Here is a 23,906-nt window from a genome sequence, read left to right on the forward strand (position 1 = left end):
ACTGTGTCTGTCTTTTTGTACCTTCATAATTCATTCTTTTAAAAATTTTCAATTTTCTCAATTTTAGTGGATATAACTGACCTTAATACATTGCGGTGGCTATACCTAATCTTAATACATTGTGGCGTGTATACCTAATCTTAATACATTGCGGCGGCTATACCTAATCTTATTACATTGCGGCGGCTATAACTAATCTTAATACCTTGCGGCGGCTATACCTAATCTTAATACATTGCGGCGGCTATACCTAATCTTAATACATTGCGCTGGTTATACCAATAAACATGTTGAAATTTACTGCGAGGGGAATTATCCGTTAATTCCCGCTACCTGTACAATTTCCCACCTGTACAATTCCCGTGCGCGCTGCCTGTACAATTCCCCGCCTGTACAATTCCCGTGCGCGCTGCCTGTACAATTCCCCGCATGTACAATTCCCTTCGTGGAAAGGCCAATGACCGGCTCCCAAAAATGCGGCTGATCTACTCACACTATACTACTAATACCCTGGTCCCTATACTTAATCTTAATACGTTGCGGCGGCTATTCCTAATCTTAATACGTTGCGGCGGCTATTCCTAATCTTAATACGTTGCGGCGGCTATACCTAATCTTAATACGTTGCGGCGGCTATTCCTAATCTTAATACGTTGCGGCGGCTAGTCCTAATCTTAATACGTTGCGGCGGCTATTCCTAATCTTAATACGTTGCGGCGGCTATAACTAATCTTAATACATTGCGGCGGCTATACCTAATCTTAATACATTGCGGCGGCTATACCTAATCTTAATACATTGCGCTGGTTATACCAATAAACATGTTGAAATTTACTGCGAGGGGAATTATCCGTTAATTCCCGGGCGGCTATTCCTAATCTTAATACGTTGCGGCGGCTATTCCTAATCTTAATACGTTGCGGCGGCTATTCCTAATCTTAATACGTTGCGGCGGCTATTCCTAATCTTAATACGTTGCGGCGGCTATTCCTAATCTTAATACGTGGCGGAGCATATTCCTAATCTTAATACGTGGCGGCCGCTATAACCTATCTTAATACATGTAACCTATACCCTATCTTAATACATTAGTGTAGACCCTCTCTCAAAAATTACTCCTATATCCTATCTTAATACATGGGGTCTACACCCCCCCGGGGTGACTTGCTCACCCTATTACTACTGGAGCGAGACAATTAAATAATACTTAATGGTTTATCTTAAAGCAAATGTATTATTAATGGTCGATGCATTTGAAAGAATTAGAAGTATATGTTTAGAATACTATGAGAATGATCTTTGTTTTAATGATTCTACTCCTGGATTGGATTGGTTATGTGGTTTGAAGTATACTGGTGCTAAAATATCAATTTTGATGACGATACTGTTGTTATTTATGATACTTTACAGAGTGGTTTCAGAGGTGGTATGGCTTTGCTATTAGGTGATTTTCTTTCTGAATAAAAATGTACTACCCTATAGAATGAGTATTACCCTATGTTCTTTTGTTTGAACTCATTATATCTATCATCTATGGTTCTGTCTACCATTGGTGAGATGAGGAAAAGTAACGTTTTAAAATTTGCAACTGCCTCTTCTAGTACTGGTTGCACATACATTTCATCCTAATTATACTGGTGAGTTAAAAGAGATGATTAAGAAGTATCCACTCCTTATAGATAAGAGTAAAGCTGATGGGAGTCAGTTCACTGAGCATCAAAAACTAAATGTGGGTAAGTATAAACCTGACGAGAAATTAATGTTAAAACTAACAACGAGATCTGATTATGTAAATGATGGAGAGGTGATAGATTGTTGTCTCGATATTTTATTATGGATTTTTTCTTTAGATTGGTATTTTTTCAACACTGCATCTAAAATGAGCCAGATAACTGAGATTCAAACACTAATTATGGGTGAATATAAACCTAATAATAAATTAATGTCAACACTAACGAAAAAAGACAACTATATAATAATTGTTTTGTCAGATTGTTAATTAGATCATTGGTTAAGATTGCAAGCAGCCAATACAAGTAAGTTTTAAAATGAAAAATAAGAATCTTTAAATATATTAGTATATATAGTTTAATATTGAGTTTACAATTGAGAAAAAGAATGACGGTAAAGCTCAAGGTGATACGTGTTGTGAAACAATTTTAATTAAATGAATAATGCATTGAATGGTAATACAATAGAGAACGTATATAATAGACAAGATATTGAGATTTTCAATGATCCAGATAGATATAGTAAATTAATTGAGAATATCAGTTTTAAATACAGTGTAAAGAAAATGAAATAATGTTGTGTTAGCTAAATTCGATCATATACGTTTTGTAATATTAGAAAGAGCATGGTTATTTATGTATAAAAAATCTATGATTACTTCGAGAAACGCTGAAATTGTACATATCACTAAACTGATACTAATAGTATATCTCTAATCATGAAACTTTTGATAGTAGTACTAGTGAACCAGAGTTAAAAAAGATCGGTGACATAAGAAATAATAGTTCAATAGGTAAGATGGAAGATGACTATTTATATCAAATTAGCAACTATTTATATTGAAACTATTTATAATACATAATTATGACCAAAAAGTTATATAATATAAGCATGTTTTCCCCAAGCGAAAGCTTGTTGTTATACCACATTTAAACGAAAAGAAGAGAAAATTTTCAAAGGTGTAACTAAAGAAAGAATTAGGAATCAAAGTTTACTCGAGGTGCTGGCTCAAAATGTTTTTTGGGTATTTTTACCTGGCCTTTATAACTAAATTTGCTAGATTCACCTTTTTCTGCGAAGTAAAAAATGTAACGGCAGTTTTTACGTCTCTGAATTCCAGTGAATGATCTATGTATTTTCCACTGATCTAATTGAATTTGACTGGAGAAGGACGCCGAATTTGTATTAGGATAATGCTAGATATTGACCGGTTTTGTTGCTCTTTTTGCTGATTGCGGATAAAAGTCATTTGGAGAAGATGATAAAACTAAAAAAAGTTTGAGTAAATGTAATTTGAGTGTGCACATTTTTCCACAGCATTTGACGAGGGCGCTGAAACTGCAATTTTAACAGAAATAATTATTGCATTTATCAATTTTTGTTTGATGACATCCTCGTCTAATGTCAATTTGCATTCTCCAAGCTTACATTGAATTGGCTGTGCAGCAAATCTAAAGTGTCTGACCATCCAATGAAATAATTTCCAAGGCCTATTTTAACCTTTCTTGTTTTGAACACAGCAAATTTCCGCATATATGATCCTTTAACTCGCGATAGTTATCAATGGTGTAGAAAAATTAATTGCAATGTCTACAGTAATGACTGTTAGTATCTGATAAATTTTTGTCTGATTATTTGTAATTCCATAAGGAAAACTTGAGAGTCCATTTGGCGGAGTCAAACACATGAAAAGGGCATGTATGACAAAAGCGCTTTTACTGCAACTTTTCCATTGATTGGCCGACTAAAGATTGGCTGACAGGCGAATTCCAGAAATATTTTTATGCCGCTTACATGGATTGCAGAAAAATTTGAATTAGCAATTTTGAGGCGATCTGATTTAATATTTATTTGGGACTTGATCACCTTGAAAACAAAGACTGCTGGAATATTACATAATTGGCTGTCTTTCTACAGCTTGCTTACAGTTTCTGAATCCAAACTGAGTTCATGATACGACTAATGAGATTCAACATCCTGAGTTTTTCACTTTCAGGAGTCGGGGACAAAATTTAATTTTATCATTCCCCTAGAAATGATTCGTAAAAAGATTTATTATTGTGGAAGCATCAGGTTTATGTGAAAATCAAATGGTACAAAGCAATCCAATGAAAATAAGAGATTAAAACATGGTTACACAAAACTCATGTCTTCTATGTTTTCTATTTCAATTTGGACAAATTGAGATCTAAATTTTCAATTATAATTGGCTCTCTGACCTCTAAAAGCCTTCATCTTGATATGTCAAGCTGTGCTGAGTGTCTGGGACTTAAAATGCCGGAAAATCAGAAAAACACCTAAATACACAAAGAGACACAAAATATACTAGATACTACAAAGCTGAAGACACTATAAGATCATGTCAATTAGTCTACAAAGCTCTTTATAGTTTTTAGACTCCTCTAGAAAATGACAGAAATAGATTTTTTATAAATGCTGTTTAACGCCTGTCGAAAATTCTTACCACTAAGGAATCAATTGTTTCCTCTAAGCCATTTGCACTTTGATGAATTGATTCTTAACCACTTTTCGTTTAGACGCGTCAAAAAGTGATTAAGTGTTTCTAGATCAAGTAATACAATCTAGATTAAGTTTCTAGATTAAGTAATAGAAGAATTTACTATACAATCAACACAGTCTACAAACACTGTTCTGAAGTAGTGCATGAAAGAATAAGTGGAAAAATTTCCAGTGATTTTGAAACTCAGCAACATTCCTATAGTTTTAAACATATCAAAAGCTGAAGTAACGGCTGTTTTCGCCATATCATCAATATGAAGCAAGAACTGATGGTACGCTTCGAGTAAATCCAGTTTTCTGAACGCAGTTTAATCAAGGAAATCGACTATCGAAAGTTGTGGAAATACTGGATAACAATCTCGAAAATGATTTGGTTTGAGGAATGATAGTACCAATGGGTCTCCAATCACCAAACTCTTTTTTTGGAACCATATCTATAGCTGAGGGATAAGGACTTTCTACACTCCATTCTATTACACTCCATATTTTACACTCCCAAGCGTTGCATATGGTCAATTGCTTCTTTGGCAGTTTAACTTTTTTGGTGTGACTTGAATAGGTTTGCAGAAAAATGTTTTCTTGTTGTTACGATTGTGTCAACTGTTTTATATTTAGCTGGAACACCGAAATTCACATCATTAAGAGCAAAGGAAATATTTTCGATGAGAGCTTCCAGCGTAGAGAAAACTTGAACTGATAGATAGTTTTACCAACCTGTGTAAGTGATTGTCTCCTAGAAAGACCTGTAAAGCTGTCAATTGATGTCCGGTTATCACAGTTGCCCAAAATTTCAAACTGGTCCAGAAAGCGTAATACACAAATGATTCGTAAAAAGATTTATTACTGTGTAAGCATCAGGTTTATGTGAAAATGAACTGATACAAAACAATCGAATAGAATTAAGAGATTCAAACATGGTTACAGAAAACTCATGACCTCTATGCTTCCTCTTTCAGTTTGGACAAACTGAGATATAAATTTTCAATTATATTTGGCTCTCTGACCTCTAAAAGCCTTGATCTTGATAAGTCAAGCTCTGCTGAGTGTCGGAGACTTAAAATGCAGGAAAATCAGAAAAACACCTAAATACACAAAGAGGAGATAGTGTTAAAGAGGAGTTAGAGCTTGAATTATTTCTGTAGAGAATCGACAGTTAAGTTTGTTGGGCGTACCCCTCAACGATAAGGTCTGCGAATGTTTCACATTATAACAACCGGGTCTCCAATTATAACCCCTGCTGGAGCGTGGTCATTTAGGTTTTGATTAAAATAGATTAAATAATTATTAAAAGACAGGTTTGTTCGCGCAGGAGGGCTATAATAGGAATGACACAGAGTTTCTATTCAATAGCATGCCAAAAATATTGGAATGGCCGTAGGAAGAAAAGTTTTGAAGGAGGCAATGTTGCGTACCTCCGAGCAATTTCAAGCACTTCCATACTATCCATCGGCTGATAGTGGTGAATTGTCTTCACTGCTGCTGCAACATGACACAATTGGCTGTCTTTCTACAGCTTGCTTACCGTTTCTGATTCTCAACTGAATTCTTGATACGACTAATGAGATGCAACATCACGCGTTGCTCACTTTCAGGAATCGGGCAAAAAATTTAATATCGTCATTCCCTTAAAAATTATTCAAGAAAAGATTTATTACTGTGGAAGCATCAGGTTAATGTGAAAATCAACTGATACAAAACAATCAAATAGAATTGAGAGATTAAAACATGGTTACAGAAAACTCATGAACTCTATGCTTCCTATTTCAATTTGAACTGACTGAGATCTAAATTTTCAATTATATTTGGCTCTCTGACCTCTAAAAGCCTTCATCTTGATATGTCAGGCTTTTCTGAGTGACGGAGACTTATAATGCCGGAAAATCAGAAAAACACCTAAATACACAAAGATACACAAAATATACTGCAGATACTACAAAACTGTAGATACAATGAGAGCACGTCAATTAGTCTACAAAACTCTATAGTTTTAAGGCTCCTCTAGAAAAAGCCAGAATTAGATTTTTGATAAATGCTGTTTAACGCCTGTCAAAAATACTTACCACTAAGGAGTCAAATGTCTACTCTAAGCCATATTCACTTTGACGAATTGATTCTTAACCAATTTTCATTTAGCCGCGTCAAAAGCTGATTAAGTGTTTCTAGATGGACAGTACAATACCAGATTTTACTATAAAATCATCACAGTCTACAAAAACTGTTCTGAAGTAGTTCATAAATGAATAAGTGGAAACAAGAAACAGAGTTTTTGAAACTCAACAGTATTCCTATAGTTTCAAACATATCAAAAGCTGAAGTAACGGCTGTTTTCGCCATATCATCAATTTGAAGCAGGATCTGATGGTACGCGTCGAGTAAATCTAGTTTTCTGAACGCAGTTTAGTCAAAGAAATCCACTATCAAAAGTTGTGGAAAGATTGCATAACAGTCTCGAAAATGATTTGGTTTGAGGAATGATAGTACCAATGGGTCTCCAATCACCAAACTCTTTTTTTGGAACCATATCTATAGCTGAGGGATAAGGAATTTCTACACTCCATTCTATTACACTCCATATTTTACACTCCCAAGCGTTGCATATGGTCAATTGCTTCTTTGGCAGTTTAACTTTTTTGGTGTGACTTGAATAGGTTTGCAGAAAAATGTTTTCTTGTTGTTACGATTGTGTCAACTGTTTTATATTTAGCTGGAACACCGAAATTCACATCATTAAGAGCAAAGGAAATATTTTCGATGAGAGCTTCCAGCGTAGAGACAACTTGAACTGATAGATAGTTTTACCAACCTGTGTAAGTGATTGTCTCCTAGAAAGACCTGTAAAGCTGTCAATTGATGTCCGGTTATCACAGTTGCCCAAAATTTCAAACTGGTCCAGAAAAATTAATACACAAATGCTTTCGAAACTGCATTAATGAATGTGAAGGGAAAAATTGTTCAGAGAAAAGGAATGGAGTTGAAAGACATCTCACTGAAACTTTTAATTTCGTCTGCATTATATGTTTAATGTTTTCTTAATTGCGGAGCATTAAATGAGCTGTCACAAAATTTATCATCATTCTTGAAATCATGAAAGTGTGTCTAAGATATACATGGAGTTGTCGCCTAATTTACCGGCTATTCAAATAAAAAAATTACTCCCAAGGGTTGCTTCGCATCACATAGGGGATCCTATTATGCTGGACTCAAAGTTTACTCTAGATGCTGGCTCAAAGTTTTTTGGTTTTTAACCTGGCCTTTGAAACAACCATTTGCTAGATTTTCCTTCTTCCGCAAAGTAAAACGGTTAGCGGCAGTTTTTACATCTGATTTTCAGTGAATGATCTATGTATTTTCCACTGATCTAATTAAATTCGACTGGCGAAGGACGCCGAATTTGTTTTAGAAGATTGCTAGATATTGGCCAGTTTTGTTGGTTTTTTGCTGACTGCGGAAAGTCATTTGGAGAAGATGATAAAACTAAAAAAAGTTTGAGTAAATGTAATTTGAGTGTGCACATTTTTCCACAGCATTTGACGAGGGCGCTGAAACTGCAATTTTAACAGAAATAATTATTGCATTTATCAATTTTTGTTTGATGACATCCTCGTCTAATGTCAGTTTGCATTCTCCAAGCTTACATTGAATTGGCTGTCCAGCAAATCTAAGGTTTCTGACCAAACAATCATATAATTTCCAATGCTTCTTTTAACATTTCTTGTTTTGAGTACAGCAGTTTGCCGCATAGGTGATCTTTTAACTCATGATTGGTTATCAACGCATAAGAAAAACAAATTGCAACGTCTACTGTAATGACTATTAGTATCTGATAAAATTCTGTCTGATTATTTGTAACTCCACAGGGACAACCTGAGATTCCATTTGGCGGAGTCAAACACCTGGAAAGGGCCTGTACAAATCAGGCGGTTTTACTGCAACTTTTCCACTGTAGCCACGGGTTGATGACTAATGATTGGCCGACAGACGAATTCCAGAAAGATTTTTATGACGCATCCACGGACTAGAAGAGCCAATGGTTTTTTATCCTGTGTGTATTTCGAGGGATTTATTAGAGATTGATTTATATGGATCTATATACAGGAATCTATAGAGCTACTAATTATTTCATCATTTTGTTAGAAGTGTGAGGGACCAGAAGTTGTCCCGTTTCTTTAATTTAAACCAATGCTGGACACCATTGCGCTGAAAACTCTGAGGTTATATTTGTCATTCAAATTTGTCTGGGGTTTTTGTCATTCAAATTGAGTATTTCTCAGTTACCTCATGTAATTCAGCTAATTCAGCTCCAAAATTGGTTCACTGCTATCTTTGGAAACCATTGCCGAACGTAGAACTCTACGATTTCTCGGCACTGCAACGGCGAAGTGTGAAGAAAAATTTGAATTAGCAATTTTGAGGCGATCTGATTTGACAATTAATTGGGACTTGATAACCTTGTATAAAAAGACTGCTGCAACATGACAGAATTGGCTGTCTTTCTACAGCTTGCTTACCGTTTCTGAATCCAAACTGAATTCTTGATACGACTAATGAGATGCAACATCCTGAGTTGTTCACTTTCAGGAGTCGGGGAAATTATTTAATTTCGTGATTCCCTTAGAAATGATTCGTAAAATGACTTATTATTGTGGAAGCATCAGATTTATGTGACAATCATATGATACAAAACAATCAAACAGAATTAAGGGAATAAAACATGGTTACACAAAACTCATGACCTCTATAATTCCTATTTCAATTTGGGCAAATTGAGATCTAAAAGCCTTGATCTTGATAAGTCAAGCTCTGCTGAGTGTCGGAGACTTAAGATGCCGGAAAATCAGAAAAACACCCAAATACACAAAGATACACACAAAATACTACAGATTGTTAGAAAATCCACAAAAATCCATACACATTGTCCGGAAACTTGTCCAGATCACCGAGCAGCCTGTCCTCATTGGCCAAAAGCTCTTCAAAATAGTTCCGTAGTAAAAACAAAAAAGTCAATATAAATCAAAATAATCAAAATTAGTACAAATTCAGCAAATATAGAAACAAAAAAGTAAATAAAAAGCACCTGAAATAACTGATATGTTCAAGCAAGGTTTATGCAGTATTTCACTCGAAATCTGACAAAGGTAGTTTATGTCGATCTGTATATGGAGCTTCTAATGGTTGCTTCAATTGAAAAACACCATAAATTTTACCAATCACAAGGCCCTTTCCAAATGACTATCTATTCCTTAAATCTTGTTTGCAAAGTAAAGGTTAGACATTTGAAATGATTCTTGTACTCGGATAAAATTTTCCGGGGATTTTGTTTTTGGAAGGGGTTTTCTATTACTTATTTTGGAATTAACACCTCAAGACCACTAGTAGCTGGCAGAGCAGAAATACTAAATTTCATTAGGCTTTATCTTAATTCCAGAGATTAATTGGCAAAGCTTTCAGCCAAACACTTTTAGTGGATTTCGAAGCTCGTTTTTAAGTTCTATGCAATCTTTCTCCGGATGATATACATTGTTTCTGAGGTGAAAAAAGACAGTTTTTTGCTAAACAATAAAAAATTTCCAAATAGCACAGTAGTAAATTAACCAGAATCTACCAAAATACGCTATAATAACACAAAAAAGCTCAATCATTACAAATTCAGCAAATTGAGAAACAAAATAAAATCAACAAAAAATTGCCAAAATAATTGTTTAGTTCAGGCGATGTTTATGCAGCATTCCATTCAAATTTTGACGAGACTACTAAATGTCGTACACTATGTGGAGCTTCTAATTACTCCACTTGAAAAACACTTAGCCATACATTTTAGCAATCACAGTGTTATTTTGAAATAACTATCTATTCCCTGGAACTCGTTTCGTTTGTTGTTGGAGCAAAGAACAGACCGGTTGATTTAATCAGAAGTAGGCGAGTATTTTTCTATGATTTTTTAGCAATGGCTACTCTCCTATTTTTTCGGAATTAACACCTCAAGACCACTAGTAGCTGACAGAGCAGAAATCCTAATTTTTGTCAGGCTTTATCCTAATTCCAGACAGAACAATCGGCAAAATTGCCTCGAAGGAAAACAGTTCTAAACGCTTGCCAGAAACGAAATACTTGAGCAGCGAAACTGCCAGTCTGAAAGTGAGACGATTCAATTAATACAACTGCTTCTTCCGAGCATCATGCGCGCGAGAAAGATAGATCTGATTCAAGCGAACCGCTTATGCCTCTGATTTTTGTTGTCACCACCAACAATTCTTTTTGAAATGATTTCTTGACGCACGTATGCTAGTACCAGCGCCAAAAAAATACAAGCGTCATAATATCGTCAAAATACTGACAACAATAATAAAATAAAAAATTTTCCAATCAAATCTACTATTGCCGCAAATTCAACTCTCAAAAAATTTGATGCTTTGAATTGCTATCAGATTGGATAAATATTTCTATCACTGAAATGATCAAATATCACAAAATAGTGCCTGGTTAAAAAACAAGTTGAGATTCCGTGACGCTCTCAGTCTAAAATCATAAGAACATTAAATCAGTACAAGTAGAAATTAATTAGCATTTCCAACAAAAATGTCTCCAATTCTACTAAATTAAACACAAACTCTCCCACTGCAACCCATTTCTGGCAGACGTACATCACTGCTAATATTCAATACGTAACTAACCTCAAAACAGAAATTCTTCTAATTTTTGTTTATTGCTGAGTTGTTAAATGTTGATTAAGAATGTGTATAACTTACTGCTGCCTCAATCAGCTCTGTACTATATGTTCTGTTGACCATGTCTGCTTGATTTGAAGTAAAGAAAACTCAGTCTGATGGTGATGAAAGTCATTTATGAGAGAGATTAGTAACTTCCGACCAAGAACTAAATCACGCGAATGCACAAAAAATTGCGCCACTAAGACGGAAAAACTAAGTCACCAACTCAACTCATTCGGAAATGCGTGAATAAACATAACTTAGATTCGAAATGATCGTGACATCCTATGTTCGTAACAGACATCTTGACGACGAAATTGGCAAAAATAGCTGCACAAGTCTCGATATACAATCCAAAGAACTAAACAAAGTGAGAACAGCAGTGCACACCTTCATTGAAGAAGAGTTTCTAACAGTCAGCCTTGCATATACCAATACAAACACAAAATTAAACAACAAAAAATTATAAGATGTTTTTAAAAGGTTCTTCGTAACTATGCCCCAATAGAGCTAAAAAAACTTTTCACTAACGAGACAAAGTCAGCTAACAAAAACCTACAAAGGCTTCTTCTGATGCTCACGTAACATATTCTGCAAAATTTTTTAAGATAAAAACGGTTGGTTATCCGATTGAAACCATTAACAAAATATTAAACATGTTTAAACAAGAACGTGCTTGGTAAACACCATATTGGTAGAGAACAAATGAGAGAAGGTAAACACCTCTTTGAAACAATTTGCATAAAATTTATCAAAAAACGTAACTGAAACATCCACTCAGAAAAACCTTAAAACAACTGCTTGTTAGCAAACATGTAAAAACATTCAGATGTACAACCAAGGGATAATATAACAAAACTAACAAAAAACGCAGGCAACAAAAAGTTCAAAATAATTCTTTTTTTTTAAACAATTGGTTTCACAGTCAAAACACTAGTGAGCCACTTGAATCATTAGGTTGATTCAATCGTGTCTCTAAGAAAAAAACAATGAGATCTATCAACATGTCAAACGGTCAAAACAAAAAATGAATGCTTTTTGAAAGGAAATGGTCTGAAAAGAATAAAAATTATTAGCTAAAAGGCTTGAACCTTGAACAGGGTCAGTATTTTTTTTCCTATCTCAAATAGTCTTAACGCATGTCACTACCGAGATTAAGAAGCAAGACAACAACGAAAACAAGCAAGCAAAACTGAAACATTGCTGCAATCTACAAGAAAATTCTGTTAAAGTCAGTAAGACTGATACATGGTAAGACTGTTACAGTAAAACTGCGGAAACAAATACAACTATAATAAACTATGCCTCAATAGAGAACTAAACTGACCTTTTTTCGCCAACGCGACAAAGTTATTGAATGAAACCTACAACAACACGTTTCGAAACTCACTTAAAATATTTTTAAGTTTTCTTTTAAAAAATGATTAGGTCAATGAATACGATATTAAGCAAATGTTTACATAAAAAGAACCGGGACGATAAACACAATATTTGTGGAAAACAAATGAGAGCTAAGGTAAAAAGCTCTTTGAAAAAGGCAAAAAAAATCATTAAATAACGTAACTGAAACACAAAACAATATCTTGTTAGAAAGCATGTAAAAAACTCTAGAGGTAAAATTCAGGGATAATGTAACAACACTGACAAAATTCAGAAAAATTTTTTTGAAACAAATAGTTTTAAAGTAAAAATATTGGCTAGAACCTGGAAACATTAGGTGTATTTAATCTTGTCTCATAGAAAAGCATCAATAAGATCTGTCAACAGTGAGACTAAGAGATTAGAAACCAATTAGATTGACAAGCATTGTCTCAACAAAGTAACTGCTTCTTTTTGAAAACAATAGGTCTGAAGGGAAGAGTAACAATTAGCTATTAACTTGAGCCATGAACTGGTCAGCATTAGGTTCTTCTATCTCAAATATTCTTCAACGTCTGTATTTACTGAAATTGAGTTGCGAGACAAAAAGAACAATAAGCATGCAAAATTAAGATATCACTGCCATCTTTGAAAAACAAATGTTCAATTCAGTAAAACTTACATATTGAAGCAAACGTAACAAGAGTTAATAACGCCTCAGTAGATTATTAAAAAAGACTTTTATTAACGAGTTTACGTCCACAAGCCAAAACCTACGAAAACAGATAAAACTCAAAAAACCGTTGATATCTTTCAAAAATTATATCGACAAAGTCGTTATATATGAAACGAAAACAATCCTTAAAGATAATTATTCTGAAATACCGAGTCCGGCATTTTTCATTGACGAGACTAGGTCAGAACAATCAAAAGAACCACGAAACCGGCTGAACTGAAAAAAAAGTAATGTCACAGACGGTTAAAAGATAAGTGAAAGCAATAAAGAGCTACAGCTGTGCCTCATTGGAGAGTAATTGGGATCTACTTTCTTCTTAATGAGACAAAATAACAGGACAACGAAAAGAACCACAAATTTACTGAAAACTCAAAGAATCACTAAGAAGAAAACAAGTTGAAACAAAATCTTTAGATGTCAATTTACACTATTACACAGCTTCTGCTTCGTCTTTTTAGAAAGGTGTGAAAACCTTTCACTAACGAGACTAAGTGACAAAATTAAAAACATCCCTGCTAGGGTCAAAATCGCAACGTTTGACATCAATTCATTACGTATAAAGTATCAACTATTAGTAAGTAACAGGACAATAAAAGAACAAAACGAGCAAACAAAAACTACTGACAATTTATTAAAAGGAAACATTGTCTAAGTCATATAATCTGTACTTTGATCAATTAAAAAATGCCCTTCACTTTAATTTCAAAAAGGACCCTTTGATACCATTAGTTAAGAAAATCAGGAGAAAAACAGCGAACACGCGGTCAAAATTGCGTCACGTTAAAGAAAATGATTTTTCAAAAGCCGAGAATCTGTTCAAATGGAAATTTTTCACTCCACCCTCAAGGAAGTATTAAAAAATTACACTTTAAAATACTCGTCCAAGTAAGATACTTGTTTAAAAAACTCGTTTTGTCTGTTAGTTCGCATCCTGTTCTTTCCTAAGTTCCATTTCAACAACTTCGTTGTGTGCGAACATTTTCTGCTTTTGCATAATATATGGCGTTTCACTCAAACTTCAGAATAAGCAATTGAACTATCAAAACAACTGAAAACCTATATAAAAAATAATCTAAGAAACTAAATAGACAAAGACAGACATTCTTTCAAATATTTTGGATTTGCTAAATGTTAACGGGCGAAACAGGTGTAGCTTTTAAATTAAATTGAATTTCCATGGACTTTGAGCACTGCTTGTATATTTAAGTTCAAGCCAATTCAAATGGTTTCCCATTCTTGTTTTGAATCCAGGTAGTTACAAAATCGTGGCATTTCTTAAATTGCATGCCATACAAACAAAAAAATATGCGTATAATGCATTGGCTTAAAGAACATTAACAGCTAACGTCGGAGTAATTGCTCTCGAACGACTAGAGGGAGCTGAAATCCAATACAGCCTGCTTCAGTCGGGAGAGAGGAGAAAAGTAACCTAATTCACTAATGAGGGCGCCGTTAGATGTTATTATATACCACTATAACCATTAGTAAAATTTGATTTCGGAGCAATTTTCACTTTTAGGAGTGAACTGCTGCCAGTTGAGTTCAGCAGCTGACACTTGTGAACGAAAAAAAAAATGGATAATGGAAAACAATAAATTGAAGGGCGCAAAAGTCTCGGGAAAGTGAAAGCGGTCAAGCAAAAAGTTTGCATGAAAAAGACCACACGTTTACAATAATTGCTTCAAACTTCAAACGGGAGCAATTAAAAGTCCTTATTGTATATCAGCAATGTATACTGGCGGGCAAAATCAAGTTAGCACCCCTATTTTAACGAAGAATAGATTCAATTTTGAAGCCATATTACTCCAACTTAAAATCAAATTGCAAAAACAATTTTCAGATAAAACGAAACGTTCACTTACCAGAAATCCAAATGTAAAGTTGATGAGCTCCATCAAAGTTTCACTGTAAATCGAAATTTTTCACAAAATGTGATATTTTCAGGTTTGTTCAACTTGGGCTAAATTTGCACTTGTGTTAAATGGTAGAGAGAGAAAAGATGTGAATAAATTGTAATCTTGCGACAACGTTCTTTTTAGTGGAAACTTGGACGCATTCATCAACTTTACATTGGGATTTCTGATAAACGTTGCGTTTCATCTGAACTTCATAGATAGGCGAGAGGACTAGTGTAGCGGATCAACGGTGTAAAATTGTTTTTTAAAACTATATTTCTTACTTGGTAAAAATAGGGGGTGTTAACTAACTTTTGACCTTCAGTATATATTGCCAAATAAACGTGTGGGTGCACTACGCTCTGAGCATACAATTCTTCTTGTCTACTTAACTGCTACCAACTAGGGAGCAGCTGAGTTTTCATACCCATTTAGACGTAGTGCTTGAAAGGAAAAATGGTTGGACAAAACATTGCGGGAAAAGAAACCGAATGAAGGCAATTTCGCACATGAAGGCAAATTTTGCCCGAGAGTAATTAATTCATTTCCTCTCCCTTAGTATAAAATTAGAGAAGCAGTTAAAAGCTGCCAAATCGCTTTTCAAGGAAACTAAAATTACACCCAAATGGTTAAACATACTTGTAACTTTCGAACACTTGCGACGTCGGTGAAAACTTTTGTCGGTAATTTTCTTTTATAAGTTTTTCTTTATTTAACAAACAAATCTAACCGGCACATTTTACCAAGATTTTAAGGCTTCGATATTCATGACGTTAGTATTGTCATGAGTTTGCAAAAGAGTGAAGTTATAATTGATAAAATCGCTCGCTAACATTCACTCATGTCATCAAACATTTTAGAATTTCAAGAAATTAAGACGCCACTAGGATGAATTTTTGAGTCATATAAGGATTAATTAGTCCTCATCACAAACTTAAAGATCAGTTAGCTATGTTTTCCTGCTTCAGTCAACTATACAAATTTAAGTTTTTCTTCGGTCACATTTTGAAAAATGTGATAAAATACCTAAGCACAAGAAATTTGTCTCTATGAAGATTCTGCTAAGGCTTTGCGAAAAACAATTTTTTTTCGAACTTATCAATTATCATTCGCAGACGTTTGTAACACTTTATGATTCAAAGAAACTTCATAGCATCATAATGTACATTATTAACAGTCCATCATTTCACGCGTGAATTAATTCTTAAGCAGCATCAATTCCAAATCCGGAAGCTTGTTCCCTTAATCATGTTCCCCCACGGTCCGAACATCGTCAATTTTCAGAATCAGCCTGACTACCTGTGCGGCCAGTGTAATCTGCTGTTTCTTGGCAATTAGCGTCTCAATCACGTACTGCTCTTTCATATCGTTAGTGCCTTTGTTCATGCAATCTATTCCAAGGTAGGAATTCTTTTCCAATACTTGTCGTGATTTGATGTCTGCAACTGTTTTGATCGGGTTGAAGCCACTGTTCTCAGCCAGAGCCATTGGTACAGTTTCTAGAGCTTCCGCGAATGAGCGCAAGGCATACTGTTCGATTGAGGCAACTGATTGCGCTTTATTGGCGACAGCAACTGAGCAGGCGATTTCTGCTGCCCCGCCACCGTACACAATTCTATTATCCTTGACCAAGTTTCTCACAACACACAAGGCATCGTGCATACTTCGCTTAGCTTCTTCGATGATCATTTTGTTCCCACCTCTCAAGAAAATTGTGACCGCTCGAGAGTTGGCACATTGTTCAATAACTAACATTTTCTCCTTAGTAGTACCAAAGGACAACTCTCGCACAATACCAGCTGATCCAAGTTTCTCAGTAGTCAGCTCTGAGAACCGAGGCACAATTCGTCCACCGGTCGCGATTGCAATGAGCTCAATCTCTGGACCACCAACCCACCGCACAGCTGGGAGGTCATTGGCGAGTAGAAGGTGGTTAGCCTCGTCGTCGAAGCCCCACTGACAAAGAGCCAACGTGCAACCAGTATCTTTAACTTGTTTGATCATTGTTTCAAAAGTCTCCTTTTCGTAATTTTGAAGCAACTTATAGTCTTCAACCGTTTTCACATCCAGTTTATGGGTAGTTTTTGGTTTCGGTGGTTCAAATGGGCAGGTAAGAATTGCAATTTTGACATCCGTCAACTCTTTTGGCATTTGAGGATGGCTGAAATCCTTGTCAACTAGGACTCCTTTCACCAACATGCTGTCTTCAAGCTTGCCGCCTACTTTACTTTCAACTTTGATAAGCTCAAAGTCGACATCTTTTCTCTCAAAATCAGCAACGCTCATGACAGCATCCACGGCGATGCTAGCCATCTGCTTGTGACATCTGTTTATAATTTTGGATCCCAAAGTAGTCATTGCGGTTTTAACGAGAATTTCAGTGTTGTCTGGACTGACAGGAAACTCGTCAGCGATTCGATCTAACTCATCGCAAGCAATTTTTGCAGCTGTTTCATAGCCGTCAGCAATACGAATGGGATGAATTCCACGGTCAATCAAATGTTCAGCTTGTTCTAGCAGCGCTCCAGCTAAAACTACCACACCTGTAGTACCATCACCAATTTCATCGTCTTGCGACTTGGAAAGTTCGACTAACAAGCGCGCTACGTGATGGTTGACATCCATCTTATCTAAGATAGTGGCGCCATCGTTCGTAATTGTTACATCTCCATCCGGGCTAACCATCAATTTGTCCAGACCTTTAGGCCCCAACGACGTTCGCAAAGTTCCAGCAACGCTTTTTGCTGCAAGAATGTGGGACTTAATCGCATCTACACCCGTGAGCCTGGCCTGTTTTTCTTGGTCCTTGATGATAATGAAAGGTCGACCAAACTCGTCGAAGGCAAGAGATCCCAAACCAGCATTCGCCATATTCTGAAAGATCCAAGCACAAAATAGCACTTCATTTTTTTAATTATGGAAATCGAGTCTTGCTCATAAGAGCACCATACTCCTCAAAAATATAGCCCCCTGGTGGTACATTTAAGATAATTCTGCAAACTTTAAAGCGAAAAACCCGGTAAATAATCTGAAGTTTTTCTGCGTTATTCGATAATTAAGAAAGATTTCTTCTATTTCGCCCCATTACCTTCATGACCCCCCGATTAGCCCGATAGGCAAATCTTCTGAAGCAAAAAGCTTCTGAATATGACACAGACCACGGCAGCTAATTCGGATGAGGTCAAGGCACCAAATTGTCAGGCAACACTCAAAAATGAACATCGAACAAAAGCAGTACTAATGTAATAGAATACTCGGAAACTAGAGATGTTTATAGAAACGAAAGTTGGCGCATCCGAAAGGTGGGCCGAAATGTTTACATCTGTCCTTCATAAGATACAAACAACGAAAGGTGCTTCAATTCTTCTTGAGGTGCTATTTGGCTATCTATCAAATCAAACAATTTGTGCAAAAATATAACGTCTCCTCACGTCCCAAAGAAATGACAAGTGGTCAGTTCAAGTTCCGATGCTGTTATATCTTATTCGGATGATCTTAAATTACTCTCAAAAACTCCAATCCGGATATTGAGATTTTTTAAAACAATGCAAATATTCCGGTTCCGCGTCCATCAAAACAGGGGGAAGTTTTTCTGAAAGAGGTACAACGTATTCAGCGGAATCTCTTCGTGAATAAAGATTTCATACAATCATATAGAGATACGCCTTAAAAAAATAGCCCAAAGGAACTTGTAGTTGAGGATTCCCAGCAACATGCAGGGATCTCTCCCTATACGGTCAATAGGCTCCGAGAGTTCCAAACATTCCGCAGACGCAGGCAAACAGCTCGCGTACGAGCTTTCATAGTTGTATTTAGACATATAAAGCAAGTCTAAGCAAGTCCCACATCTTATGGAAAACAAAGGCTCGATTGGCTCAGATCACCTGCCAATCCTCATTTCTACCCCTCTCATCAGATTCTTCTCGAAGCCGACTCGGAAAAGAAACTTCAGGAAAACGGACTGGAAGAATTTCATGTCGGTCTGTGAAGAGAGTTTCAATAAGAGATGGCCGGAGCAGTCCCTGGAAAACGACGTCCACAGGTTTGTGAAAATACTACAAGTAGCCACAAAGAAGTCAACCCCTTTCTCCTCGGGAGAAGTCTCTGAACCCTGGTTGAGCCCCAAATGCCAAAGAGACTTCAAATGGAGCTGATACATGACCGCTACAATCCTATTCTGTTGGATGAGTACCACGACGCACACTGCATTTTAAATGAAACAGTCAAAACCAAAAAGAGGGACTCCTGGAGGCAATTTGCGGCAGGACTCACCCCTTCAGTACCCACGTCAAAAGTTTGGAACACAATGAGAGGCATGGATGGCCGTAGCCAAGTGGCACTGCCAGGAGTCCCAATCATGGAGGGTGAAAAGATATTAACCAGTGATTCGCAATAGGCTGAGACAACAGGAAGATTCTACGCCGGAACCAGCAGGCTAAAGGTCCCTAGGTATCAAGAAAAAACGGCATACGAAGCGGTTCGCGCCCACCTGAAAATCCGCTCCCTTACTCCGCCTTTTGACCAACATTTCTGGCAAGAGGACCTTGAAAGAGCTCTGAAGAAACACAAATGGGGTGCCTCAGTTATAGACGAAGTTCAGCCATCGGCTCGAAAGCATCTTCCCAGTACCGGCAAACAGAAGTTTCTGGAAATCTTCAATAAGAGCTTCCGGGAAAAAAGAATTCCATCTCAGTGGAAATATGCGTTGATAGTGCCAATTCACAGGAAAAACAAGCCAGCTGATTTCGTTCGAAGCTATAAACCTGTCTCCCTAGTGATGGATAGAATGGTGGCAAACAGACTAAAGGGCTTGGCACAAGAAAACAAAAACACTCTCGAGTGTCAAGCCGGGTTCCAACCGAACAGAATCACTCTGGATGTTTTGACAAGTGTGTGCCACAGAACTTTCGACGCACTGCACAGCAAGGATAGGACGATCATAGTGGGAGTAGATTAGAGCATGGCTCTCGTACAGAAGAGCTGCTGTCAGGTGGAATCAAGCCAGAAGCTCGTTTAAGGTGTTCAGCCAAGGAGTACCAAAAGGAAGCCAGCTGTCACCTCTTCTCTTCTGCCTAGCCACAGCATCGCTCCCGAGTGAAATAGCAAGATCCGCCAAGAGAGTAGTGGCAGATGTGTTCGCAGATCACCTCACTGTTCTCTCGTCTGCGCAAACAGTGCAAGAAGCCCCCGAGCATGTTCAACCCGCATTGAACTGCATCGTTGAGTGGGCGAAATCCCATCAGATGAAGATAAACCTGGATCCTGGCAAAACAGAAGCAAAAGTTGTCTGTATGGATCCAAAAGAGACAACAGGCAAAACCCAGCCGCCTCTCTCCATGGCCGCGACATAAGTCAGCTACAACAAAAACCCGGTGATTTCGAGGTTCACGCTAGATTCGCAGCTCAACTTCACCGAGCATGCAACAAGAGCAAAACGGAAGCTCCGGAAAAGATGTAACATCATAGCAGCCTTGAGCGCAAGGAGCTGGGGACTGAAAGCAAAAGACCCCGCGCATCTGTACAAGTCTACGTGAGACACGGAAGCCTGTATGGAGCTGGCGTTTACTTCCACTTCCTAAGCGACTCAGCAGCGGCCACATTGGAGTCCAAGAATTACAACGCTGCAAAATGCGAGGTAAGGCCTCCCAGGGGCGCCGCAGCACCAACAGGACAAGAAGCAGGTCTTCAAACCCTACACACTGTTGCAAAAGGAGAGGGAGCTTAATTTCTTCATAAATTCAACAGTCTACTAACCGGCTCATCAACTGAGCAGGCTCGCGACTCCCGTGGAGAGCCTCGGTTTAAGTCCAGGGGGCAAATCTGAGTTTCGACAAGACTGGAGATCTGTTAGCAGTCGAAGACTCAATAGACTACCTGAAGATGTGAAAGGAGCCGGTCTCTGGCAAGGAATCAGAGAGGACAACGAAACATTGGACTTTGAACTGTACAATCAGGAAGTCAATATCAATCACAAACACCGAAGAGCCACGAACGGACAAACTCCCGCTTTCAACGCTCACAGAACAAGAGACGAAGAAGTCCAGCTTCATCTGCTGAGACTAAACAGAGCAGTGGCTGCAGGTAACGGCCCATAGATTTGAAGGAACAGTTTCAAGTAACTGCCCGCACTGCCAGTTAAGCAACGAAGACACAGAACACTACCTCACAACCTGTCAGTCCTGGCGAGAGGAGAGTGAAGAGTGTTCAATTAGGAAACAAAATTAAGTAAAGATTTTCTAGGAAGTATTTTTTTTCTGTGAAACAAAAATTATGAAACAAATGTAAATAAAAATTTTCTAGGAAGTATTTTTTTCTGTGAAATAAAAATCTCTAAAACGTCAATTTCGTTTAATTCTCAACGTTCAGTTTAGTTGTATTTTATCCTTTAAAAGCGTATTTTATTAATTCTGTAAATGTTTGGAAGATTTCATGGTGTTAATTCGCTAAAATAAAGATTTCGAACAATTTAACATAACCACTGTTAACCAAAAATTTAACTTAAGCTAATTTACCAAATATCTATACATACATATATATATATATATATATACATATATGTATATATATATATATATATATATATATATATATATATATATAAATATGTTTATATACATAAATATATATATATATATATATATATATATATATATATTATATGTATATGTTTGTATAAACATATATATAATATATATATATAAAATTTTGTTTAATATATATATATATATATATATATATATATATATATATACATATATATATATATATATATATATATATATATATATATATATATATATGTATGTATGTATGTATAAATATTTATATATATATATATATATATATATATATATATATATATGTATATATATATATATATATATACTATATATATATATAAATATATTTATATAATATATATATATATATATATATATATATATATATTGCTTGGTTAGTTGAAGACATGTAAATTACAATTTGCAGCACCATCGATTTAGATAATATATTTCAGCTTCATTACTGGTCTTGAGATAGTTTTTGTGGTTAATAGCTGTTGCCGAGTTTGTACAGCGTGATTTGCTTTATTATTCTCGATTTCTTTTTTTCGAAACTGTTTACGTCCAGATCTGTTCGGGTTTTGTTATTAGTAGCTATCGAATTGCAAACCATCAGCAAACAATATGGTGTGCGAATTTTTGATTATCTCCGCAGGTGGGGGATGAAGAAACAGAACAATACTGGTTCAAATATTGAACCCTGTTGGATACCAATACTTATACATTATTTCATTGATTTTATGCAACCATGGCGTATGGAATGTTTTTTTCCTTGATTGATTTGATTAATTTGTTAGCCAATCGAGAACGCAGCCGCCAATACCAGCCTTTAATATTTCGAAAGACAGCCCGGGGCGAGGTGATAGAAATATGACTCGACAAAACGTCGTCTGGGGGGGGGGTGTCATTCCGGGTCGTTAAATACACGTTATAACTAGTTCATTGTGCAGAATTTTAACGAGTTTTCGCAAAATCTGTATAAAACTAGAAAACTTCAGTACTTTATCTATTTTTTGTTCACCAGTTTGCATGTGTGAGCGGGATTGTGAGTACAGATCTGTTTTTATAGGTCAGTGTCCAAATTTTGTGACAATTCTTGTGACAGTGTGGTATTGTCGAATATTCATAAATTTTTCAATTCATTTGCTGCTGACACTTAATGGAGACAGTGGTTTGAACATTTTCTTATCTCTTCATCTTTTTTTTATATATAGTTGACCTTATTCCAAATTTCCAGTATTTTGGTATAATTTTCAGTCTTTTCATAGTTTTGAGGATGACGTTAAATGCATGGCGTAGAGGTTCTACGATTGTTTGTAGAATATTGTTGGCACTCCGTCTTTTAACCTGATTTTGATTAGTTAAGTCTCTTTGAAATGAGTTTGAAGTATTTTTTTGGAATAGTAAAAATATTAGTTACTCGATTAAACAGTTATTTGGTCAAAAGAATTTACCGGAGAAAAATTTATAAGTCAGTCTTCCTAAACGTTATGTTGACGTTCATCTACAGTTTTTGAAACCGGTTGCTCTAGCTGCACTGTTCTTAACCCCGGCCAAAAAAGGTTGCAAATACGGTTACCAACTGACGAATATAAAATCCTAGTCAAGTCTCTAATTTGTTAAAAACACATCAATCATATTATGTGGAGATGTAATCATTCTAACACAAAATAAAGCACAATTTTGTGGCAGAAAATTTTTTTCCATTTGAATAAAAGATAATTGATCCAGTTTTTACTACAAAATATGTTCAAGTTACTGCGATTATCAAAGTTAAGGTCAAAAAGCTTTGTGAAGTGTCCGACCAAAAACCAAAATTTTTTGTTTTTTCATCGTCATAGAGAAACGAATGCATATCCTATATTATTATTTTTGCTTTGATCCCGCAGACTACTCACTGCAAGAATTGAGGACCCACAATTTCTTTAAATTTGTTTGCTACTCTGATATAAATGGAAAAACATGAAATTCTAACAACACTGCGATAAAAACTAAAAATGATTCCACTTCGAAGAAAAAGTGAAACTAAAAGTGATTGTATTAATTATTTTACCTATTGATTATTTTGACACTTGCAAAAAGTTTTGAGAACAAAGATGAATTGAGGACAAGAAAAATATACGTGACGCCTGCTCAGTCAATACAGGATGCTAAAAAAATAAATTTTCAAGAAGAGAAGTGAATTGAAGGAGGAAAAGCTAAACGCGAGAAAAAACTAAAATATAAAATCTATCACTGCATTGTGATGGAGAAATTGTTACGATTGAGTCAAGTCTAGGGGGAAACAATTTGACAATATTACACATTGTTTAATCAAAGACGAGAAGCCTAGTAAACATCGAAAGAAGAATTAAATTTGCAAGCGCTGCTTTTAACTCTCAAAAATTGTCATTGCTAT

General features: G+C 36.0%; 2 protein-coding genes across 2 annotated transcripts in view; one reads left to right on the forward strand and one right to left on the reverse strand.

Moving 5' to 3' along the window:
• LOC142339651 (uncharacterized) overlaps positions 1-23,906 on the forward strand; it is a 349,015-nt gene that overhangs the window by 316,022 nt on the left and 9,087 nt on the right. The window lies entirely within an intron of this gene.
• LOC142339643 (T-complex protein 1 subunit epsilon-like) lies at positions 16,031-17,855 on the reverse strand. Its single transcript, XM_075389829.1, has one exon. The coding sequence runs from the start codon at positions 17,817-17,819 to the stop codon at positions 16,191-16,193; it is 1,629 nt and encodes a 542-aa protein (XP_075245944.1). The 5' UTR covers positions 17,820-17,855; the 3' UTR covers positions 16,031-16,190.

Source organism: Convolutriloba macropyga, chromosome 5, assembly GCF_964194025.1.
Source record: "Convolutriloba macropyga chromosome 5, txConMacr16.3, whole genome shotgun sequence".
In the NCBI taxonomy this organism is placed as follows: Eukaryota; Metazoa; Xenacoelomorpha; order Acoela; family Convolutidae; genus Convolutriloba; species Convolutriloba macropyga.

Coding starts and splice junctions, on each gene's coding strand:
- LOC142339643 (XM_075389829.1), bottom strand. CDS start 17,819: ATGGCGAATGCTGGTTTGGGATCTCTTGCCTTCGACGAGTTTGGTCGA.